This window comes from Zeus faber (assembly GCF_960531495.2).
Source record: "Zeus faber genome assembly, chromosome: 2".
Taxonomy (NCBI): domain Eukaryota; kingdom Metazoa; phylum Chordata; class Actinopteri; order Zeiformes; family Zeidae; genus Zeus; species Zeus faber.
Genome location: NC_137189.1, coordinates 20,275,811 through 20,294,743, shown reverse-complemented (window position 1 = coordinate 20,294,743; position 18,933 = coordinate 20,275,811). Strand labels below are relative to the sequence as shown.

The 18,933-nt window shown below is 41.0% G+C and overlaps 1 protein-coding gene across 2 annotated transcripts; it reads left to right on the top strand.

Moving 5' to 3' along the window:
• The first annotated feature begins 4,040 nt into the window (after positions 1 to 4,040).
• On the top strand, positions 4,041 to 18,705 carry max (myc associated factor X). 2 transcript variants are annotated; one of them, XM_080019357.1, is made up of 5 exons: positions 4,058 to 4,172; positions 4,423 to 4,449; positions 15,956 to 16,063; positions 17,031 to 17,169; positions 17,271 to 18,705. In XM_080019357.1, the coding sequence occupies exons 1-5, from the start codon at positions 4,137 to 4,139 to the stop codon at positions 17,456 to 17,458; spliced, it is 498 nt and encodes a 165-aa protein (XP_079875483.1). In that variant the 5' UTR covers positions 4,058 to 4,136; the 3' UTR covers positions 17,459 to 18,705. The 2 variants fall into 2 exon arrangements, with proteins under 2 accessions (XP_079875484.1, XP_079875483.1); XM_080019358.1 differs by lacking the exon at positions 4,423 to 4,449 and having other exon boundaries at positions 4,041 to 4,172.
• Positions 18,706 to 18,933: the final 228 nt, after the last annotated feature.

Below are 18,933 nucleotides of genomic sequence, written 5' to 3'. Positions count from 1 at the left end.
TCTTGAATCTTGAATCTAGCCTACATATAGCAGTCCCCTTCGCCCCTCTACCTGGTTTGTGGATCTCTCATCAGATAGAGAGAATGTTGTTTTTTTAGTGTTAATATGTGCACTGACTTGAGAAAGAGCAAACAGCGTTGGGTGAGTAATTCATTTAGTGCACCTGTGTGCACATAACATGTGTGGGAACAGGCTGCACTCGTTCAAACACGCATGCACACGTGTGTGTGTGTGTGTGTGTGTGTGTGTGTGTGTGGTGGCATAGGTTTTGGGGTCTGGGGGTCCTCCCCCAGGGTTTTTTTTTTTGCCAGAATGCATTTCCTGCATTCTGGTTAATTTTTTTGCTCCAAATCGGTGCCTTTTCTGTATCAGCTTATGGTAGAAATGTCTTTATCTATGTAAAGGATAACACAAAATTCAGGCACAGGGCGACAATTCAAAATATAATTGAGTATAATGCAGTGAGCTCTCAGAAGAATAGCAGGCGGAGACCAGGCTTAAATAATAATTCAGTCTTGACTTACTTGACTTTTGCAGGAACAAACAAAAGATGCTGTACAAAAACAACGAAGAATTCTTATCGTTGGGAAAAGTGAACAAACTAAGGGTGGCGATGGTCTAAAAGACACTAACTCAAACGAAACCGAAAACTACTTGCAAGTCAGGGAAAACTATAAACCTAAACTATAAGGGCGTAACGATTTTGTTTTATTTGGAAATGTAATGCTAAGAAACATATTGAACTAATTTATGAATTTGAACAGAATTTATTCCCTGAACGTTACACCTCTGACGCTTACATTACTTTCCTGAAAACTATTTTAATTATCGAAGAGAGGCCGCCTCTAATGTTATTTTTAATGTAATTGTTCGTTTTGCTCAGATAATAAGGCAGGTATGAATAAGGAATGTATAATTAAAAAAGCATAAAAAAATGTTAAAAAATGTAATTCAACGATTGCATGATTTGTGATATAATTTTGTATAATGAGCCTTAATGAGATAAAGGAGAATCACTTAAAAAAAAAATCTAATTTATCCAAATTTTTCCTGGAAGAGTAGGAACTACAATTCCCATGTTTGTGGCGCCATCTGGTGGTAGTTTCCGGTACTTCTCCAATTATTCATGATGTTCATGGATTGATTATTGAGTATTGTAGGTATGATGGGGGGAGTTGTGAAGTGCCTCTGAAGGCTGAGACCAATAATATATAGAATATAAATAGAGAATAAAAAAATAACATAGAACACATTTATTACATATTTCCCAAAGATCTATTCCCCTGGGGTCAAACACTTTGACACAAAATAATGTGACAATGAAGAAAGCAGAGATAATTTTTGTGCCACTTATGTGTGTTTCTATGTACATGGCGTGGAAAGCCCTGGCCCTGCCAGATGTGCACATTGTGTGTTGAAATAAAATATTTTTTTTATGGAAACATCTTTCAAACAGCGAATCAGCAAACATTTTTCAGTTGTTTTGCATATGCCCTGGGAAAACCAGTGCATGCATTGGTTGGGAATGGGAGGGATGGACGGCACAATGTTTTATTTACAGAACTGCAAACACAGTTGGCAGAGAAAAATAATCTTCAAATACTGGGATCGATTTGACCACAAACTATTCATTCTGAATGTTCCCAACCCTTGCAAATGCAGAACCCAGAAATCAAATCGGTGACAGAGAAAAGACTCTAGTTTGGCTTCAGTTCAGCCTGAAGAGGTGGTCTTTGGATACGTTGGAGGGCCGCCATCATCACCCTCTTTTAAAACAAAGGCTTTCGAACCTTTTAACAAGACTTCTTTGGACCAATTTTTGTGTTTACAGATTCCCAGGTAAACAGAGCGGGCAGCAAAACAGATCTGAGGACATGCCCTTTTAACCCGGTCCCTGTAAAGGGCAGAGATACTTTAACACCCCCCCCCACACACACACACACATACAGTGCAATAGCCCTACCTCTCCTTCCCCCATTCTTAAGTCATGCCTAGACAACAATGGCAAGAACAAAAAAAAACACATCCCCATGAGAGCAAGAGAAGGGGGGGGCTGCAAAACACTGGGAGGTGCAAATATAGGCTGGCGGGTGGGGGTCATTTTGTCGGTCTGCCGGCCCATAATACGGGGGGAGGGGAGGGGAAAGGCCAGGCAGGGCCTGGACTGATCTGCACCTCTTTGAATTGTGGGGGCTAGCGCTTGACAATTCACATGCCTGTGCTTTTTTTTAACTACCTCCTTTCTGCAGCCCCCGCCGGGCTTGACCAGAGCTGATCAATGGTAGCTCCGACTCAGACTGCCTGATAAAATGTATCATAGGTCATGATGTGACTAGGCGAGGGCTCCAACTGCCTGACTACGAAAAAAAACAATCTCACAGAGTTCAGCATCATTATCATACGTGCATAAGGTTTCTGTATGTTTTCCTCAGAGCAGCAGATGTATTATTAAAACGAATGCGGCCTTATTACATTCTCATCACCCTTGAAAGGGCTGTATTGTAACCGACCACATTTCTCTATGACCCCGTTTGAGTCCAGCGCTGCAGGACATATGACGATATACCGTGTAGGAGGGTGGGAGGTTAGCCAAGAAGAAAAGACAGAGTTACTGATCTGGACAGGCGAGCGCACGAGGGCTAAGCGGGGAGTGTGTTGTATGTGTGTGTGTGGGGGTGTTCTTGTACGGACTGGAGGAGCCGTACGATGGCCGGGTGTCTGCAGCAGCTGCCCCGGCCTCCTGACCTGCTGAGAGATTGGAGGATGCTGCACTTAGCTTGTTTTTTGTTTTTTTTTAACACTTTTTCTGATCCACTATTACTCCACATATAATCCACATTGTAAGCTCCTTATTTGCAGCCCAGTTGGTGGAAAAGGGGACTCCAGATTACCACCCCCCCCTCCATGACACATTTTTTACAGCCTTCACAGCCTGAATCATTGATGCTTCCCCTGATTTCTGGTTAATAATGGAAATGACGTCCACCAGAATGCACAGAAATACTGCATGTGGCCAGGTCTGCAACACAATTGAACATGAAAATACAACCCAAGTCCAAGATAGAATATAAATAATAGGATAATTATAAGAAATAAGATCATTTGAAGATACAGTAAAAGAAAAAAAATTATTGGTTGCTTTATTTGTGTGTGTGTGTGTGTGTCTGTGCAGCTGGCTCTACATGCTCGCTGAGGGTTGCATTCTACAAATCCAGGTAGCTGTTTCTGTTCCTATCAACAATTTGGCCCTTGTCAAAGTTGCTCAGATCCTTACCCTTGCCCATTTTTCCTGCTTCCAACACATCAACTTCAAGAACTGACTGTTCACTTGCTGCCTTATACTATATCCCCCTTGACAGGTGCCATTGGAATGAGATGAGCAATGTTGTTCACTTCACCTGTCAGTGGTTTTAATGTTGTGGCTGACCGGTGTGTACACACACACACACACACACACACGCACACACACACACACACACACACACACACACGGCTTAAAATAAATAAATAAACAAACAAACAAATATATACAGATGTATGTGATAAGCAAAGATAGCACATTATGCTATCTTTGCTCATCTAGTTTGTTCTATATTTTAAATTATAATGAACACATACGATAACCTTAATTATTAATAGATAAATTGCTGTTAAAAATATATATACAGATATATAAGTGTAGGCAACTGACAGCGGCTGACAACTATAAATTCAACTACAGCTCCCATGATGCATTTGGAGGAAACCAAGGCTCTGCTGACGACCGCGCCATCACTAACCTACGGAAATGATAGTATACATGCATGTCTTACGAAATGAATGTGAATGTATAGTGTTGTTCTTTACCTATAATAGATAATATACACGATAATGATAAACGTTATGCTAAAAGGCCACCATTTGGGCATAAACGATGTACAACACGCACAAAACGTGTTCCGAGCTACATATCCCACAGTCCTCGGGGGTTTGTCGCGCAGGCGCGTTGCAGACTGGAAGCCGCCTGGTCGGAGCGAAGTCACGTGTACGCCAGTCGGGTGAATCCACCGAGGGCGGCGGAGTGAACTGCGCTGCAGCTCCCCTAGAGTCCCACTGATCCATGGTGGTTTTTTTTAAACGGTCTATCCCGTCAAAGAATGAGCGATAACGATGACATCGAAGTCGACAGCGACGTGAGTGCATCCACATTTAGTTTTTTCCGCCTCAAAACATGTATTTTCTAACATTAGCTGGCTAGCATAGCGGGTTAGCCCCCACTGGCTAACTTGCGTTCTCTCAATAAGTGTTTCAGCTGCCTCTGTTGGCGAGGGTTATGAGGTTAACTCTGTAATTTATTACATGTGTCTTAATTGTGTCGACTTGAGCTGAATAGTACGGTTTTGTGTGGACAATTGCACTTTTTTTTTGTTTGTTTCCTAACAGGAAGAATCGTCGGGGTGTCACACTGTGGTGCGTAACGATGTTGTAGCTCTGTGGAGATCACATCACCCACATTTTCCCCTATATGATCACTAGACCAGAGTTTGGGATTATGGCTTTGAAATTGAGATTATGCTATCAACATACTGTCGAGACTTTATTTGGTGGATAATACTGTGAAGATGTTTGCATGGCGATGTATGTGTGGTGTATTTATTTAGTCCTCAGATATATCTTGGTATTAGATTAGTGTCGGACCGTTCCGCGGCGTTCGTGTTGTTGCAATGCAGGGAGTCCCCCAGCCTCCGTGCACAGGGAGCTGGTGACACCACGTCTATATTTAGACCGAAAGCCTGATCCTACCACAAAGGCTCTTGCTGCTTTAGTAACGTGCAAAAAATGCAAATAAACCCGGATTTCGTTCAAGATCACCACTCGCATCTGGGATCTAGGTCATCCATCAAATGAGTGGCCGATGACGTTTATAGGAACTTGACTGTATTTGCATTGCGGGGCTCTTCGGTCTAATTTCCACATCGCCGACGTCGCCCTTGCATCTCTAAGTGTTGCACTCGGTGATTAGAGCATCTTCCCTGGACAGACCACGGGGTCCTGGCAGCCCTCACAAATGCATGACGTCGCCGCATCGCACAGCGGCGGAGGAAAACACCACCACGTAGTCCCACACGCACAGGGGCACACGGTGTCTCAGCAACAGCCCAAATGCAAACGCGAAACGCGTTTTTTAATACAACGGTCGAGAACTGATTATACGTCCAGATAATTGATTAGGATTGTTGATTTGTTATACAGCATGGCCAACTGCAACATTTATGACACGCAAATGCATTGTTGACTTGAATAGTGTATGTGACGTTTTTCCTCAATGTGTGAATCGAGTTCCAGCTTTTGTTGTTGTTGTTGTGCAGACCACCCAGTGCCTTGAGCAATGGGATGGATGTGGACGATGTAGACACTTGCAATTAGGAGCAACAATCATCTGGCATCAAACCATTAATGCGGCGTACTAAATGTGTATAATTTAGTATCCAAAATGGGATAGGCGTTGTTTATATTTAACCCAGGGATAAACAAATGAAACCATCCTTTGCCGTGTTGGGAGTGAATAAGTTAGAGAAATGGCAGCTTTTCCTCTGCAATCAGTCATTTGTGAAAGACTCCTGATTCCTTGTCATTCCTAATAGTACTCCCAGATCACATGCAATGCGGGAGCTTTATTTTGTCAAATTAGACACTGTGGGCATTATGCAGCACTGTGTGGAGCCCGGAATTTGCCACGAAGCCTTAACCACCCCTTTTACTCAGCACCTGGAGGAGTTATGTAACACGACTCATTCAGGTATGACTAGAATGGAGAGAGGAGCCCACTCAGTGCGGCCTCCACCATGACGTGGCAGTAGTAACGCTCTGGAGGATGAACGCCTGTTTTTCAAGGTGTTGTAATGTCTTTGATGACCCAGATAACATTTGCCTCCTGCAATACAGCCAGTGCAAAGCCCCTTGGCTCTGGGGGGAGAATTCATAATAATAATAATAATAATAATAATAATAATCAAAGGCTAAGGCCAGCAGGCCCTCTAGGATGTTGGTCTTCTCTTATGCGTTTAATTCATATACAGGTCGGCCTTTGGGAAATTTACCAAAACAACCTCAACAGTCCAATCAATGGGCGTGTGATGAGACATTTCAGTCGGTTTTCTAAGCACCAAAATAATCACAATTGTGGTTGTTACCCAATTGCACCCAAAATCACCAAGTAATCTGATGGGGAGTGCTGCAAATCACTTCCAACTCTCAAGTTCAGGTCTAATCCGACCCCACCCCAAAAACTCACTACAGACCTGCATGGTGTGTGTGTGTGTGTGTGTGTGTGTGTGTGTGTGTGTGTGTGTGTGTGTGTGTGTGTATGTGTGTGTGTGTGTGTGTGTGTGTGTGTGTGTGTGTGTGTGTGTGTGTGTGTGTGTGTGTGTGTGTGTGTGTAAAAAGGAGAATAATAGGTCCTATTTAACACGGAGGTCACGCTCGGGAGGGCGTGTGACAGTCACCCCTCCACTCTAATATATATATATATATATATATATATATATATATATCTATCTATATATAAAACAGTCCCTAAATGGGACCTATTATTCTCCTTTTTACACAAGCTAATATAGGTCTCTGAGGTGCCCAAAACATAAATTCGAAGTTTTTTGATGAAAAAACAACTCAGATTATGCGTTTTAGCCATTCCAACATACCTTTATACCATCCTGTTTTTTTGTGGGAGGAGCCACCGTCTATAGGTCCCGAGTTCTGTGAACGTTAAATAAACGTAAAATAAAACAAATAAAATATTTAAACAAATACATCCACTATAACAAACACACTATTGGTAGAGAAATGCACAATGGATTGTTTGCCGAAGCCGAGAGTCTATGTACCGCAATTCAAAATTTTTTTTTTTTTTTTGAAAAACAATTATTTTTATATGTATTTAGTAGGATGTGGACTACAAATGGTGTTTGCTCCAGGATAAGCTTGGGCAGTTTTAATATTAAAATTAAAATTTTAAATTTTCTTTTATCGTCCACGAAAAATCCGAGCATTGAAACGGTGTGAGTGCAGTTTACTGTGTTCTGAAAGTGGAGCGACAAGGGAGAGAGGGGGCGGAGGCTCTTGTTCTCTCCACTCAGAGCTGTCGAGTAACCACCTATGCAAATCTTTTGATTATAATTTAGCAATATATAAATCTCATTGAGAAAATTTAGATCTATTTTATTTCCTTAGTTTCTTACTTGTATGGAAAATGAAAAACGTAAACCTAGCTTGGAGAATTGGAGCTGAGTTGTTTTATTTTATTTTTCTTCCTCCAGAAAGTGGTGCACCGTGCCAGTTTCCAACTCCCGTGCCTGTGTTATTATTTTGGATCTATTTGTTTTCGTTTGTTTCCTACGTGTATGAAATGACATGTTTTAAACTCAACTGAGTTAAGGGACATTCCTGTTCAAAAAAACCTATGCATCCCCACTGTCGTGTCGGTGGAGATGCACATCTTTCCGTTGCTTCCTGTTGCTATGGAACTTAATTTGTAAAAACTGGATGTTTTGTGTCAATACTTCACTTGTAAATAATAAGCCCTGCACTTCCGTACCGGGGACGCCGAATTTGCTACATTACAGTCCCTTCTATGTGCATGGGCAGGAATCGGCTGAATAGTCCCCTGGAGAAGGTAATTCCCCAGCAGAATAATTTAATTTGATTCACGGTGGTTGCTGAAATGATGTGGGCGCACAGACCTTGTGTTCGGCATAAGAGTAAACAAGATCATTCATCTTGAGAAATTAGTGCTAGATTTTTAGTTTTGTTCGACTCATAAGCTTATAAGCCGTGCAGGGTTTCTGTTAGATAAATTGGTGCCGGTCCACATCTCCTTGTAGATTTAAAATCTTTACAGACAAATGAGAGAAATCCCGGTCAGACATTTTCTGTCTTTATTGAGCTTAAAAACAATTGACAGGCAGCCTCTATAAAGAATAACATCCAGGCATGTAGATGAATATATATTTTTTTAAATTAAAAGTAAGTTATATTTGCTAATACATTATATTCAAAATAAAATAAGTCCGGTCAAAATACTCAGGTGCACGCTATTTTAAAAATAAATAAATGTTACGCTAGCCTACGTTCGCTGGTGCAAACACCTATAATTTCCTTCAGCTTTAGGCCTACATATTGTCAGATAAAATAAAACAAAATAAGAACAATTTCTAAACCAAAAAAAAGACAAGTTAGCCTATATGGCTAATAACATTTTTATTACGGCATTCTGCTGCCGACTTGAAATCAAATAATTTCTATTTGACATGTCTTTTCTCAGATAAAATACAATAAACTCTTTGAAGATAAACAAATTACACGTAGGCTCCAGGTTGTAATGTAAGTAAGAAAGGAACAAGAAGTAACAGTTGCAGCTGCTTAATTAACATTTAACTTAAATACAATTTAGATATAATCCAAAATAAATATTAAACTTTGTGGTGTTGCCTGTCTTAGTTGGCATGTCTATTTATGCAGCGAATATTTATCTGCTTTGGGTCGGAACTTAAGATATCAACAAACACCAAACTAGCGATGTGGCCCTGTTGTCAATAATACACCATCTTCCTCCTTCTCCGAGTTGCTCAGTTTGGACGCTGTCGCTCTGTCGCCGCTGCCGGTGTGTTTACAAACACAAGCTACCCATGAGAGAGGGGGCGGGGCTTCTTGTTACATCGACAAACTTAATTGGCTAGTTCGGAAACAAAATGGACAAATCTGCGGAAGACTTAATCTGAATGTTCAAGCCTATTTTATTTCTATGTTGAGGAAAAAAAAATATGGTGACAATTATTGTTTTATTGTCTAGCACTCAAAGTGTGCTTAGAGGGAATTATTTTCACCAGACATTATGACCTGGGAGATTTATTTATGTTGGACTTCAACAGATTACTGGATAACGGAAACTCTGAAGTCGTCCTTTGTCTGCGATGACATATACCACGCGGATAAATGGGTTTTACAGTATATTTTTGATAGTTTGCCGTAAGAAACGCGGAGGCATATCCCTGAAACCTGTAGCCTCTAAACACAACACAAAAAAACAAAATAGTTTGGTTGAGGATATGCACTAGTCTGCTCTGCATGAGGCTCTCGCCCAATCAGATTTTTAAACCCCCAGTATGTTGTTTACCCCCTGGGAATGGAATTTGTGAATTACTTCCACAACCATTAATCTTGTGTTTTAAGATGGTGATCTTCGGCCTTGTTTCGACTTACGTCAGTGTTTTCTTCTATCGGAACAAAGGTCTTGGTAATTATGTCTCACGAAAGGATCGCATATCTTCCACCCTGTTTTTCCCCCTAACACGGGTTTTGACCTGTATGCTGTACCACAGGTGTTTGTTTTTATTTTTTGTAAGGCAGAGAACGAATCAATGAGTCAGAACAATATAACTCCTACGTTGACTTTTACACCGCATGGCAATTAGCTCTGCTCCAATTGGGCAGATTTTTCGGATCAGCAAAAAAAAATAGAGAGAAATATAACTTTGCTTTCCATTGATTCTGGTAAACACTGAAAGCAAGGAACTTTGGCCCATAGGCTTAAATGAATACAACATTCAAGATGTCCTATGTTTAAATAAAATCTTAAAATATTCAATACTCAGTTGTTAAATTAAAGTCCAAAATTAGGCACACATGTTACCTTCTTCCTTTAAACATGATAGTGAGTGGAAAAATATGATTAGACCCGCCCGAGTAACTACATTTAATTCCAGTAACAGTAACCAGTATCATGTTCAGTATCTCATGTTAATAACAAACAATTTCATGGAAATTGGTTCAGAATTAAGTGAAGTACAGCCGTTGTTGTAGAGAAATCTGTATCTCACAATACACGATTAGATTAAACATTTGTATTTTTTTCAGCACTAACCCTAGTGTTTATTGAGTCTTGATTTGTAAAGAAAACACTTGTTTCTGAAAAAGTAACTTTCCACTCCAGTCCAGTCACATTAAATCATTATAAATAATGTTATTTTTCTGTTGTGGAATAAATATCAACAAAATATTTAATACAATTTCATAGATTAAAGAATTGCTTCGGAGCCGGAAGAGACAAAGCTTTCAATACTACAATAAGTGCTTCTCTTCTCTGCCCACCACCTCTGTGTCCGCTCTGTACATTCTTCTCTAATTGGACTTTTTTCCCATAATTCTAATCATCATATCATGATCTTATCTTTGATATCACAATCCAAATCATATCCGTAACATTAACTACTCTTATGGAGGCCGTACCGGCACTTCTCACAAGCTGCCGGTCTCTGTTCTGCGCTCTCAAGTGGACAAATGTAAAATATATTTCATTGAATCACTTTTTCTTCATATTATAAGTACGCACACGCTGCGAACTCCAGCTCCTTTGACTGGAGCTATGGCCCCTCCCTCCCGGGAGAATCACAAACTTGAATGTGATTTCAAAGTTCGAAATCGAGCGCTCATTTTGTTCGATTTGGAATCCGAATCCCCAACCCTAACCCTATGAACCAATCATTGCGCTTCAGAGTAAAACACATCATGCGTCTGTCTTGTCTATCTTCTTTTCACTGCAACTCTGATTTAGATTTATGGAATTATTACTTTAAAAAGTAACAGCGGCAGGTAAACTGTTTTTCTCCGTGATTCACATGCTTGCTGACCCTTGGGGGGGCGACCCGTACGGATCAACTACGTTCCGTTACACCACAAATTTTTAGCAGTCAAGCCAGGGTGATATGTGGTTGGTAACCGCTCTGTGACACCTCTGTCATGTGCCTCTTTATAATCTAATTGGAATGCAAATGCAGCGGCTTGACTTTTTGCACGTATTCAGGGTGTTTAAAACTTGCAAATGGGTTATTGCGGTCAGCAAGTTACACAACTCTGCAAACTTAAACCCTAGAAAAATTGTGTAGTTTTATTCAGTGCAGCCGCCTGAAATAAACCATGAACTTTGCCGGGTGTGGGCAGATTACGCAATTACAGCTGTACAGTGAAGAGGACAGTGTGTATCAGAGGAGGCGGACCTGACACAACCACATACCCTGTTTACACCATGCATTAAAATGCACCTTGGTTAATCCGATCACAAGTGGATAGCTCTAAATACAGGTGTGAATGCACCGAGACGCATTGAGGACGCATTGAGATCTGATCACTCCGACCACATTCGGGGGTGCTCTGAGGGTGATATGGCCACATCCTTTTAGCAGTGTGATACAAATGTGTCCTGGGCCAGATTGAACGACCGCCTACTCAACTGACCTCCTCTGCGGAAGTATGTACTCAGTCGTGTGTCAACGGCATCATATTAAAAATGTGAAACAACAAGAAGAAGCCACAACAGGCAAAATGGATTCTCAGGAAACACGCTGTCGGATTTCCATTATGCGATGTTCCCCCTAGAATTTTTTTTGTTTAGTCCTTGTGGTACGCATTGAAAAAGCCCTGAACACATGAGGCGCCGGGATGGCATATTGGCGCTGTTGGCCTCGGTCAGATGGCGCAGCAGGTGGTCTGCAATTTATATTTGCGTTAATTTTTGTTTGCTTTGTATATTCAAGACTTCAGAAACAAAGTGATCACAAGGAGAGGATGACTTGATAAGCTGCATTTATTGCTGCACTTTATTTTCCTTGGTTTGGAGGAAAATTTTCACCATGGCATCAGGATATGGAAATTTTGCCACAGGAGGCCCATTTAATGAAAGCTTCATGCAGGCTGTTCCTCAGGTCTGTTTTCAGTTACCAAAAGTGAAGAGTTGTCTTTATTTAGTAAATTCTTAAATTTAAGGATACATTTCCTTAGGATGCTGTCAAAAGCAATCATGAGTTGTGTGAGTTGACGCATTATACACTAATTAAAACATTCTTGTGAATTATTACATTCCATTTCTGCCAAGTCCGTTTCCTAAATTCTGCAAACTGCACCTTCTAAAGTGACTGGTTAGGGATACGACGGTCATACAGTGGGATAATGTGAGGTCACCGTGGCATTGAGCTCATTTCCGTCATCACCACAAGTACAAATAAATACACAGATGAAATAAATCCTGAAATAGATAAACAAAGAAATATATAAATAACTGTAAATAGAAATATATTAATTAATAAATATATGCTGACAGACTGAGCGGAGGCGCAGTCGAGGTGGGATCTTCATTCCGATTCATGGGATCTTTTATCACTTTCATCGCAGCGCGGTGTTTCGTGAGACCCTCCGAATCTAATGCGAAGTTGCCATTTTCAAGCACGCAAAGTGGGAGCGCAAAACCTCTGTAGCGCACACTGCGCTGCAGGGCAGGTGCGCTGTGCTTCCTCTCCGACAACACCATTTTCGATACCACAGGGAAAAATTGAACATTGGGGGCACAAAATTTTAGATTTTTATTAAAAGACAAATATAGCAAGGCTATAACATGACAACAAGGAACGCCTTTCCTTTTCTTGGCTAGTAGCTGAGAACAGCAGGATGACTGTAGTAAACATTAACAATAATTACAACTTTTTGACGAAAACAATATTCTTGAGCTAGTTCACTTGTTCAAAAGCCTCTGAGATTGTCACACATACTAAAGGGCAAGTAAAAAGAAAAGCAGAGCAATCTTATGCATTTTCAAGTAACAAATGAGTAAAAAAAATCTAATGGAAGTAATTACTATTCTTATATATATGCAGACTTTCTCTACAGAGGTGAATGAGAGTGACACCCATTACATTTTCCGACTGTCCCGAAAAACTATTTTAACCGCCCTGAAGTGAATGTAAACTGTCCCACAATCAAAATATTGTTGTAAATATTATCCTTTTACTTTGTTATTGCCATCTATAGTGGTTATTTTTATAAAACATGCACTTCAAATGATTAGGAAATACATTTCTGTATTTTTATTTAAATATTTGCCTTGATAAAAAAAAAAATCTTGGCATTAGTCATTTTATTTATGTATTATAAGATGCTTAGAACTAGTGTTGGAGGTTAAACAGGGTATAATTCCCTCTCTGATATCTATTTAATGTGCAGTGAAAACATCAACATTTCTCCTTCAAACAACTGTATTTATTCAAGTTTCTCGCCAAAAACTACATTTTACAAGATTACATTTGAACACACCTTGTATAATGCACCTTTGCCCAATTCTCATTTTTACTGAATAGAGCTTGAACATATCATGTAACTCAATGCAACCTCTAACAGCAAGAGAACAGACGCTCAGTTGTAGTCAGCCCCTGTAGTGGAAAAAAATACTATCACTATTGATGCACAGTTGATCTAATTTGTCATTTGTAAGTGATATAATAATAAAATAAATAATAAATAATAAATCCCGCATCCCGCGGGAGATCTCTATTCGTCCCAAACACATTTTCTTTCGTCTCCGGGACGCCGTTAGTCAGGGAGCTCTGGACAACACACTTATCAACAACTGTTTACTGAGCCATCTTGTTTAATGCTCAGTGATGTTCAATGGGGAGCCGTAACCAACCTCTCGAAATTCTTTATATAGTTTGGCGTATCGTTCCTTCACGTGCTTTGCTTTGTTGGTTGTGTTAGCAGCTTTAGTTAGCACTGCTCTGTAGCCTGGCTTGCATATGGGCTTGCTTGTGTCTTTTGCCTTTCCAAACAGCACTCCTCAGGAGGTAGAGCTGGTCGTCTAGTAATCGAAAGGTTGCTGGTTCGATCCCAGGCTCCTCCTGCTAGCATGCTGTAGTGTCCTTGAGCAAGACACTTAACCCCTAATTGCGCCTGATGGCTGCGTCCGTCGGTGTTTGGATAAACACGTCTGTGTAATGTAATGAGTGACGAGAAGAAGACAGCACTGTGAGTGAGCTAGAGGAGGCGGGGCTTTGTGGGCACTCGCTGTCGGAGAGAAGAGCGAACGAGAAAGCCAAGCTGGTATCGATACTGCAGAAAATGAGTAAGAAACCATTTCAAATATTCAGAATCAATGTGGTTACCTGAGATGCATATGGAGGCACATTCTAATGGCAGGTGTGAACAGACCTACTTAGAGCTGTCCACTTGTGATCGGATCACCCAAGATGCATGTTAATGCAAGGTGTAAACAGGGCCACAGTCGCCTGCTGATAAACTCTCCTTAAAGACTTTGTCAAGCCTTTGTCAGAATCATTTGAAGGAATGATCTGTGGGGACTTTCCTTCTAATGATATTCTACAAACAAGCTCTTCCACAACCAGGATCCACCACTGACTTGTACTCCAGTCGAAATGACTCTGAAAGAGCAATGCACTCGGACAGAGTTTGCATGCATGGCACTCAGAATACATCAAGTGGTGGACATTAAACAAGTTCCATATTTCCAAGTCTTGTTAAGGCCTGAAAATAGTGGCATCATTAAAAAAACTGCTCTCCCATGCAAGGTGCCGTACGCTCGTTCTGCCTCTTAGCGACCGGGCATCTACAGCATTTTCAAAGTAGACCTACACAAGTTAATATAGGTCTCTGAGGTCCCCAAGCATGTTTTTTAAGTTGTTGTTTTTTTTGCTGGAAATACTTCTACAATACTAGATTATATATTAGAGCCATTCTTACATGCCTCTAAATCCAAAATGTTCCTGGCGCTTTGTTTAAATAGGAAGAGCCATCCTCCTGAGGCTACGAGTTCTGTGAGCCAATGGGGTTTGAGCACAAGTTCCGTGTTCTGTGAGCCAATGGTGCTTGAGAATGGCTTCCAGGTTTCGTTGCTCGTTCTGAACAAATTTGCAGCATTCTAATAATTTAAGAACAAGTGTGGTCTATATATTTTACAATATGTTCACGTGAGAGGTGCCGGTACGTTACCGGTGCACGCTCCCTAAAAGTAGTTAACATTATGATTTTGATTTTGATGTAAAAGATAAGATAATGGTAAACGGACCTTAAACATGATGTGATATGCATAGAATTAGGAAAAAGTCAGATTAGAGAAGAACGTACAGAGCGGACACAGTAGTGTTGCAGACAGTAGTGTTGAAAAGAGACGGCTCTTATGGCTCCCAAGCATTTATTTCAACTAGAAATAATTAAATATTTTGTTTATCACTACAAAAATTATACAATTTATAGTGATTAATTGTGACTGGACGTACTTAACATCCTCCAAAACAAATTACACAATTCTAATAAAAAGCAAGGCATTTAATGAAGAAAAACAAATCCTATCCTATTGTTTTAAATTAAATGTTGTATTCAAAATATTTTTCTTGTTCCATTGTCTTCTAACAGAGCATTTGAATGGTTCAGTTAGAATTCTTATTTAACTTTGTTTACTGGAGACATCTATACAGGTACTCCTCATTTAACGACCAACCTGTTTAATGACCGTTCAGCTCTCTGACCAGTTTGTATTGTACGCTGCGTATAATACTGCTGTGTCTCAGTGTCAAGCAAAAGAAGGAAAGCATAATATTAAGACAGTCTACTGTGTGGTTTGTATTGAGAAATCTCCTACCTCAAAACTTTAGATGGAGTGGTCTCTACATTCACATGCTCTGGTATTGATTCTTCTGACCACTGAATGGACTCCGCCTCCTTAGAAAAAGTAGCTTCCTTTGGTTTGTTGGCTGGCATAGGTGGTGGTTAGGGTTGTGGTGGTGATGGATGGATGGGGATGGTAGCTCAGGAGGTAGAGCTGGTGGTCTAGTGATCTAAAGGTTGCTGGTTGGATCCCAGGCTCCTCCTGCTAGCATGCTGTAGTGTCCTTGAGCAAGACACTTAACCCCTAATTGCTCCTGATGGCTGCGTCCGTCGGTGTTTGAACAATTGTAAGTCGCTTTGGATAAAAGCGTCTGCTAAATGACTAAAATGACTAAATGAAAATGAATGGATAACTAAGTCAAATAACATTCATACAAATTGTTCTTAAAAAAAGGTATAAAACACAACAAACCAAAAAAACGTTACTTGAAAACCGAGTTGAACGTTAACGTCACGGTCTCTCTCGTTGCAGGCAGACAAACGGGCACACCACAATGCGCTGGAGCGCAAGCGTAGGGACCACATCAAAGACAGCTTTCACAGCCTGCGGGACTCGGTGCCGGCCCTGCAAGGGGAAAAGGTTGGTAATGCCCGGCCCGGGGGTCCTGTAGCCCTCCCCCAGCAGGCTCAATCTTAATATAATCATAACTGTTTGAGTAATTGGTGAAATCTGTGTAATTAAATGTAATGTATGGTGCATGTATTATGTGTGCAACATGTGAACTCCTACAATGTCAACATGAACATGTTAAAAAATGATGAGCTTTGTACATCAGTCAGTACAGATTGGCAGCGAGAAATAAACGGCGGGACCAGTGCCGGGAAGTTATAAGGAAATGTTGCTCTTTTCCTGTTTAGAACACGCTGAGAGCGTTTGCAGGGTTTTAAATTTTTATTTTTTTATTCCAACCCCTTGAAAAAATACTGGAAGACGTTTAGGTGTGAGAAACGCAGTGTACAGAAATAAGAGCATTTATAAACATTGAGGTTATAGAATGTACTTCTAGGACATTGAGAATTTTGAGAGATCTACCGTAGCATAAGCTACTTCATTTTGCTGCTATTTGTGAAAGCAGTGGTGCTTCCTGGAATTGACGAATACAATAAAATGAAGTGCTACCATACTTCCCAGCAGGACCATGAAATATTTTAAGGTTTCATTTTAAGGTAAAATGTGTGTGCTGACTTTTAGGTGGGATGCGGTTTGATATCGAGTTAATGTGGAGGACAAGTGGCAAATGGAGTATAACAAGTTAGGATTGTGTGCTCAGCAGCCTAGTTTGGTTGGTGTCATTAGCATCCTAATAGCTGTCTAATCAGACCTGAGACTTTGAAAATGACCACTTATTCACAGCACTGCTGCTCCCCCTCCAAAGCAGATGAAACACTTTGTGTTTGCTGTGAGAAGAGGTGGAGGGAGGGGTCTGATTGACTGTTTATTTAGTAGCTCCGTGGCAGGAACATGTGCAGGGGTGTTGTGTTTTAAAATGTGATTAGGATTCTGCAACCTTGCATCATGTTTTGGTTTTTTCATTTGTTGCTGATAGCAATCCATCAAGCAGGCGTCCCGAGCTCAGATCCTAGACAAAGCCACAGAATACATCCAGTACATGCGGCGGAAAAACCACACGCACCAGCAGGACATCGACGACCTGAAGAGGCAGAACGCACTGCTGGAGCAGCAAGGTGAGTGCCAGAGCCGCTCTCTGATCGAGCATCACGTTTAAAATTCTTCCGTCCTTGTTTTAAAAAAAAAAAAAAAAAATGTTTTTTCTCTCCTCCCCCAGTGCGTGCGCTGGAGAAGGTGAAGGGCTCCACGCAGCTCCAGGCCAGCTACTCGTCGTCAGACAGCAGCCTCTACACCAACCCCAAGGGCAGCGCCGTGTCGGCCTTCGATGGCGGCTCAGACTCCAGCTCCGAATCGGAGGCCGAGGAGCATTCCAGCCGAAAGAAGCACCGTGGGGAGGACAGCTAGAGAGACGCCACCCGTCCTGTCCACACCTCCACCCCCCCTCCACCCCATCAGACTCCACCCTCCAGACCTTTAACTGGGCCTGCACCGGAGACTCTGGAACCTTCAAGCCTTGTTCGCCCAAAGTGGCCATGGTGGGGACACTGGGTGAAGACAACTGCTAAAATCTGTGTTGAGAGGTTAGTTTGGTTCCTCTCAAATGTGTCCTCTCAGGTTAGTCTCCCTCCCAGCATCTTAACCCCCTCTTCCCCTTCTAGCGTCATCAAAAAAAAAAAATCACCCAAACCGAGGCCATTTGGCTTCTTATGGACTCAATGCTTTTTCTTCTCCACCCTTTCTCTGGTCCCTTCTCCCTGGGTTGAGGAGTGGGCCAGGCGCTCTCCTCCAAGCACTGCTCTAATATCATTTTCATTTGTTGAGTATTCTTGATATGAATCTGTTTTAGAATTTACACACACGCCTAGATGTTCCGCAGAAGTTTACCTTTCTAAAAAAAATGTACGAAAACAACTATTTGTAGCCGACTTTTCCACTCAAGAATGTGAAGATTGCTTTGAAGCAAAATGTTAAGTGACACCCACCTCAGGCCCCACTGCATTGCTGATGTTTCCCCATTTTGACACAGTTGTTAATAGGTGGGGGGGGAGTACTACTCCCTTTGTCGAAATTGATGTTTTTGAGGAAGAAAAGAAAAACCCCGTTGAATATTTCCCAAACTTGTATCGTATTTTTGTCCTTTTTAGCTTGAACTAGTGGATGGTTTTTAGGTGGCTGGATTCATTTAGGCATCTGTTTTATCTATATATGACCAAGCATTGATTGGATGTTTTAAAGTTCTCTGAAGTATGTTATGTTATGCATTTTGTGTCAATGGGGAAAATGTCAATTTTCTTTGGTCACTTAAGGGTAGTTTTGATGGAGCGTATTAAATAGATTGAATGTCAAACTGGTAGCCCCCGTCCTTCCACTATGAGGAAGAAAATATATTAAATGTGTTGTGCTTCACACAGATACGAATTTCAATGTTGCTGACCCCCCCCCCCAAAAGGAAAATAACAATGCATTTTTTGCGTGTCTAGGAAATGTGTGTTTGTATATGGTTTCCATTTAAGTTCCACTTAGGATATGATTAGTATAATAGGTCTTTGTCCAATTCCACTCTGTGGAAGTTACAAGTATGTTGTACATACTGCCAACAATTGTCTTGCAAGTCGAGGCCTACCTTTACTATGAGACTATAAAATAAACTATTTTATCCTTTAAAAAAAGTTTCCTGTCGTTTATTTAACCGTCATACCCATTTCAAATTTGTCTGAGCCTTTAGATCAAGCCACCTCACGTTTGTCCAGTTGTGGATTTATTTAGTCGGGTCTCTGAAATGAACAGGGATAATATGGTAATACGTTATGCTGCTGTGCATTTCTAATCTAGCAAAATGCATTTCTTTTTATAGACAAACCAGTAACTGCAGTTTGGAG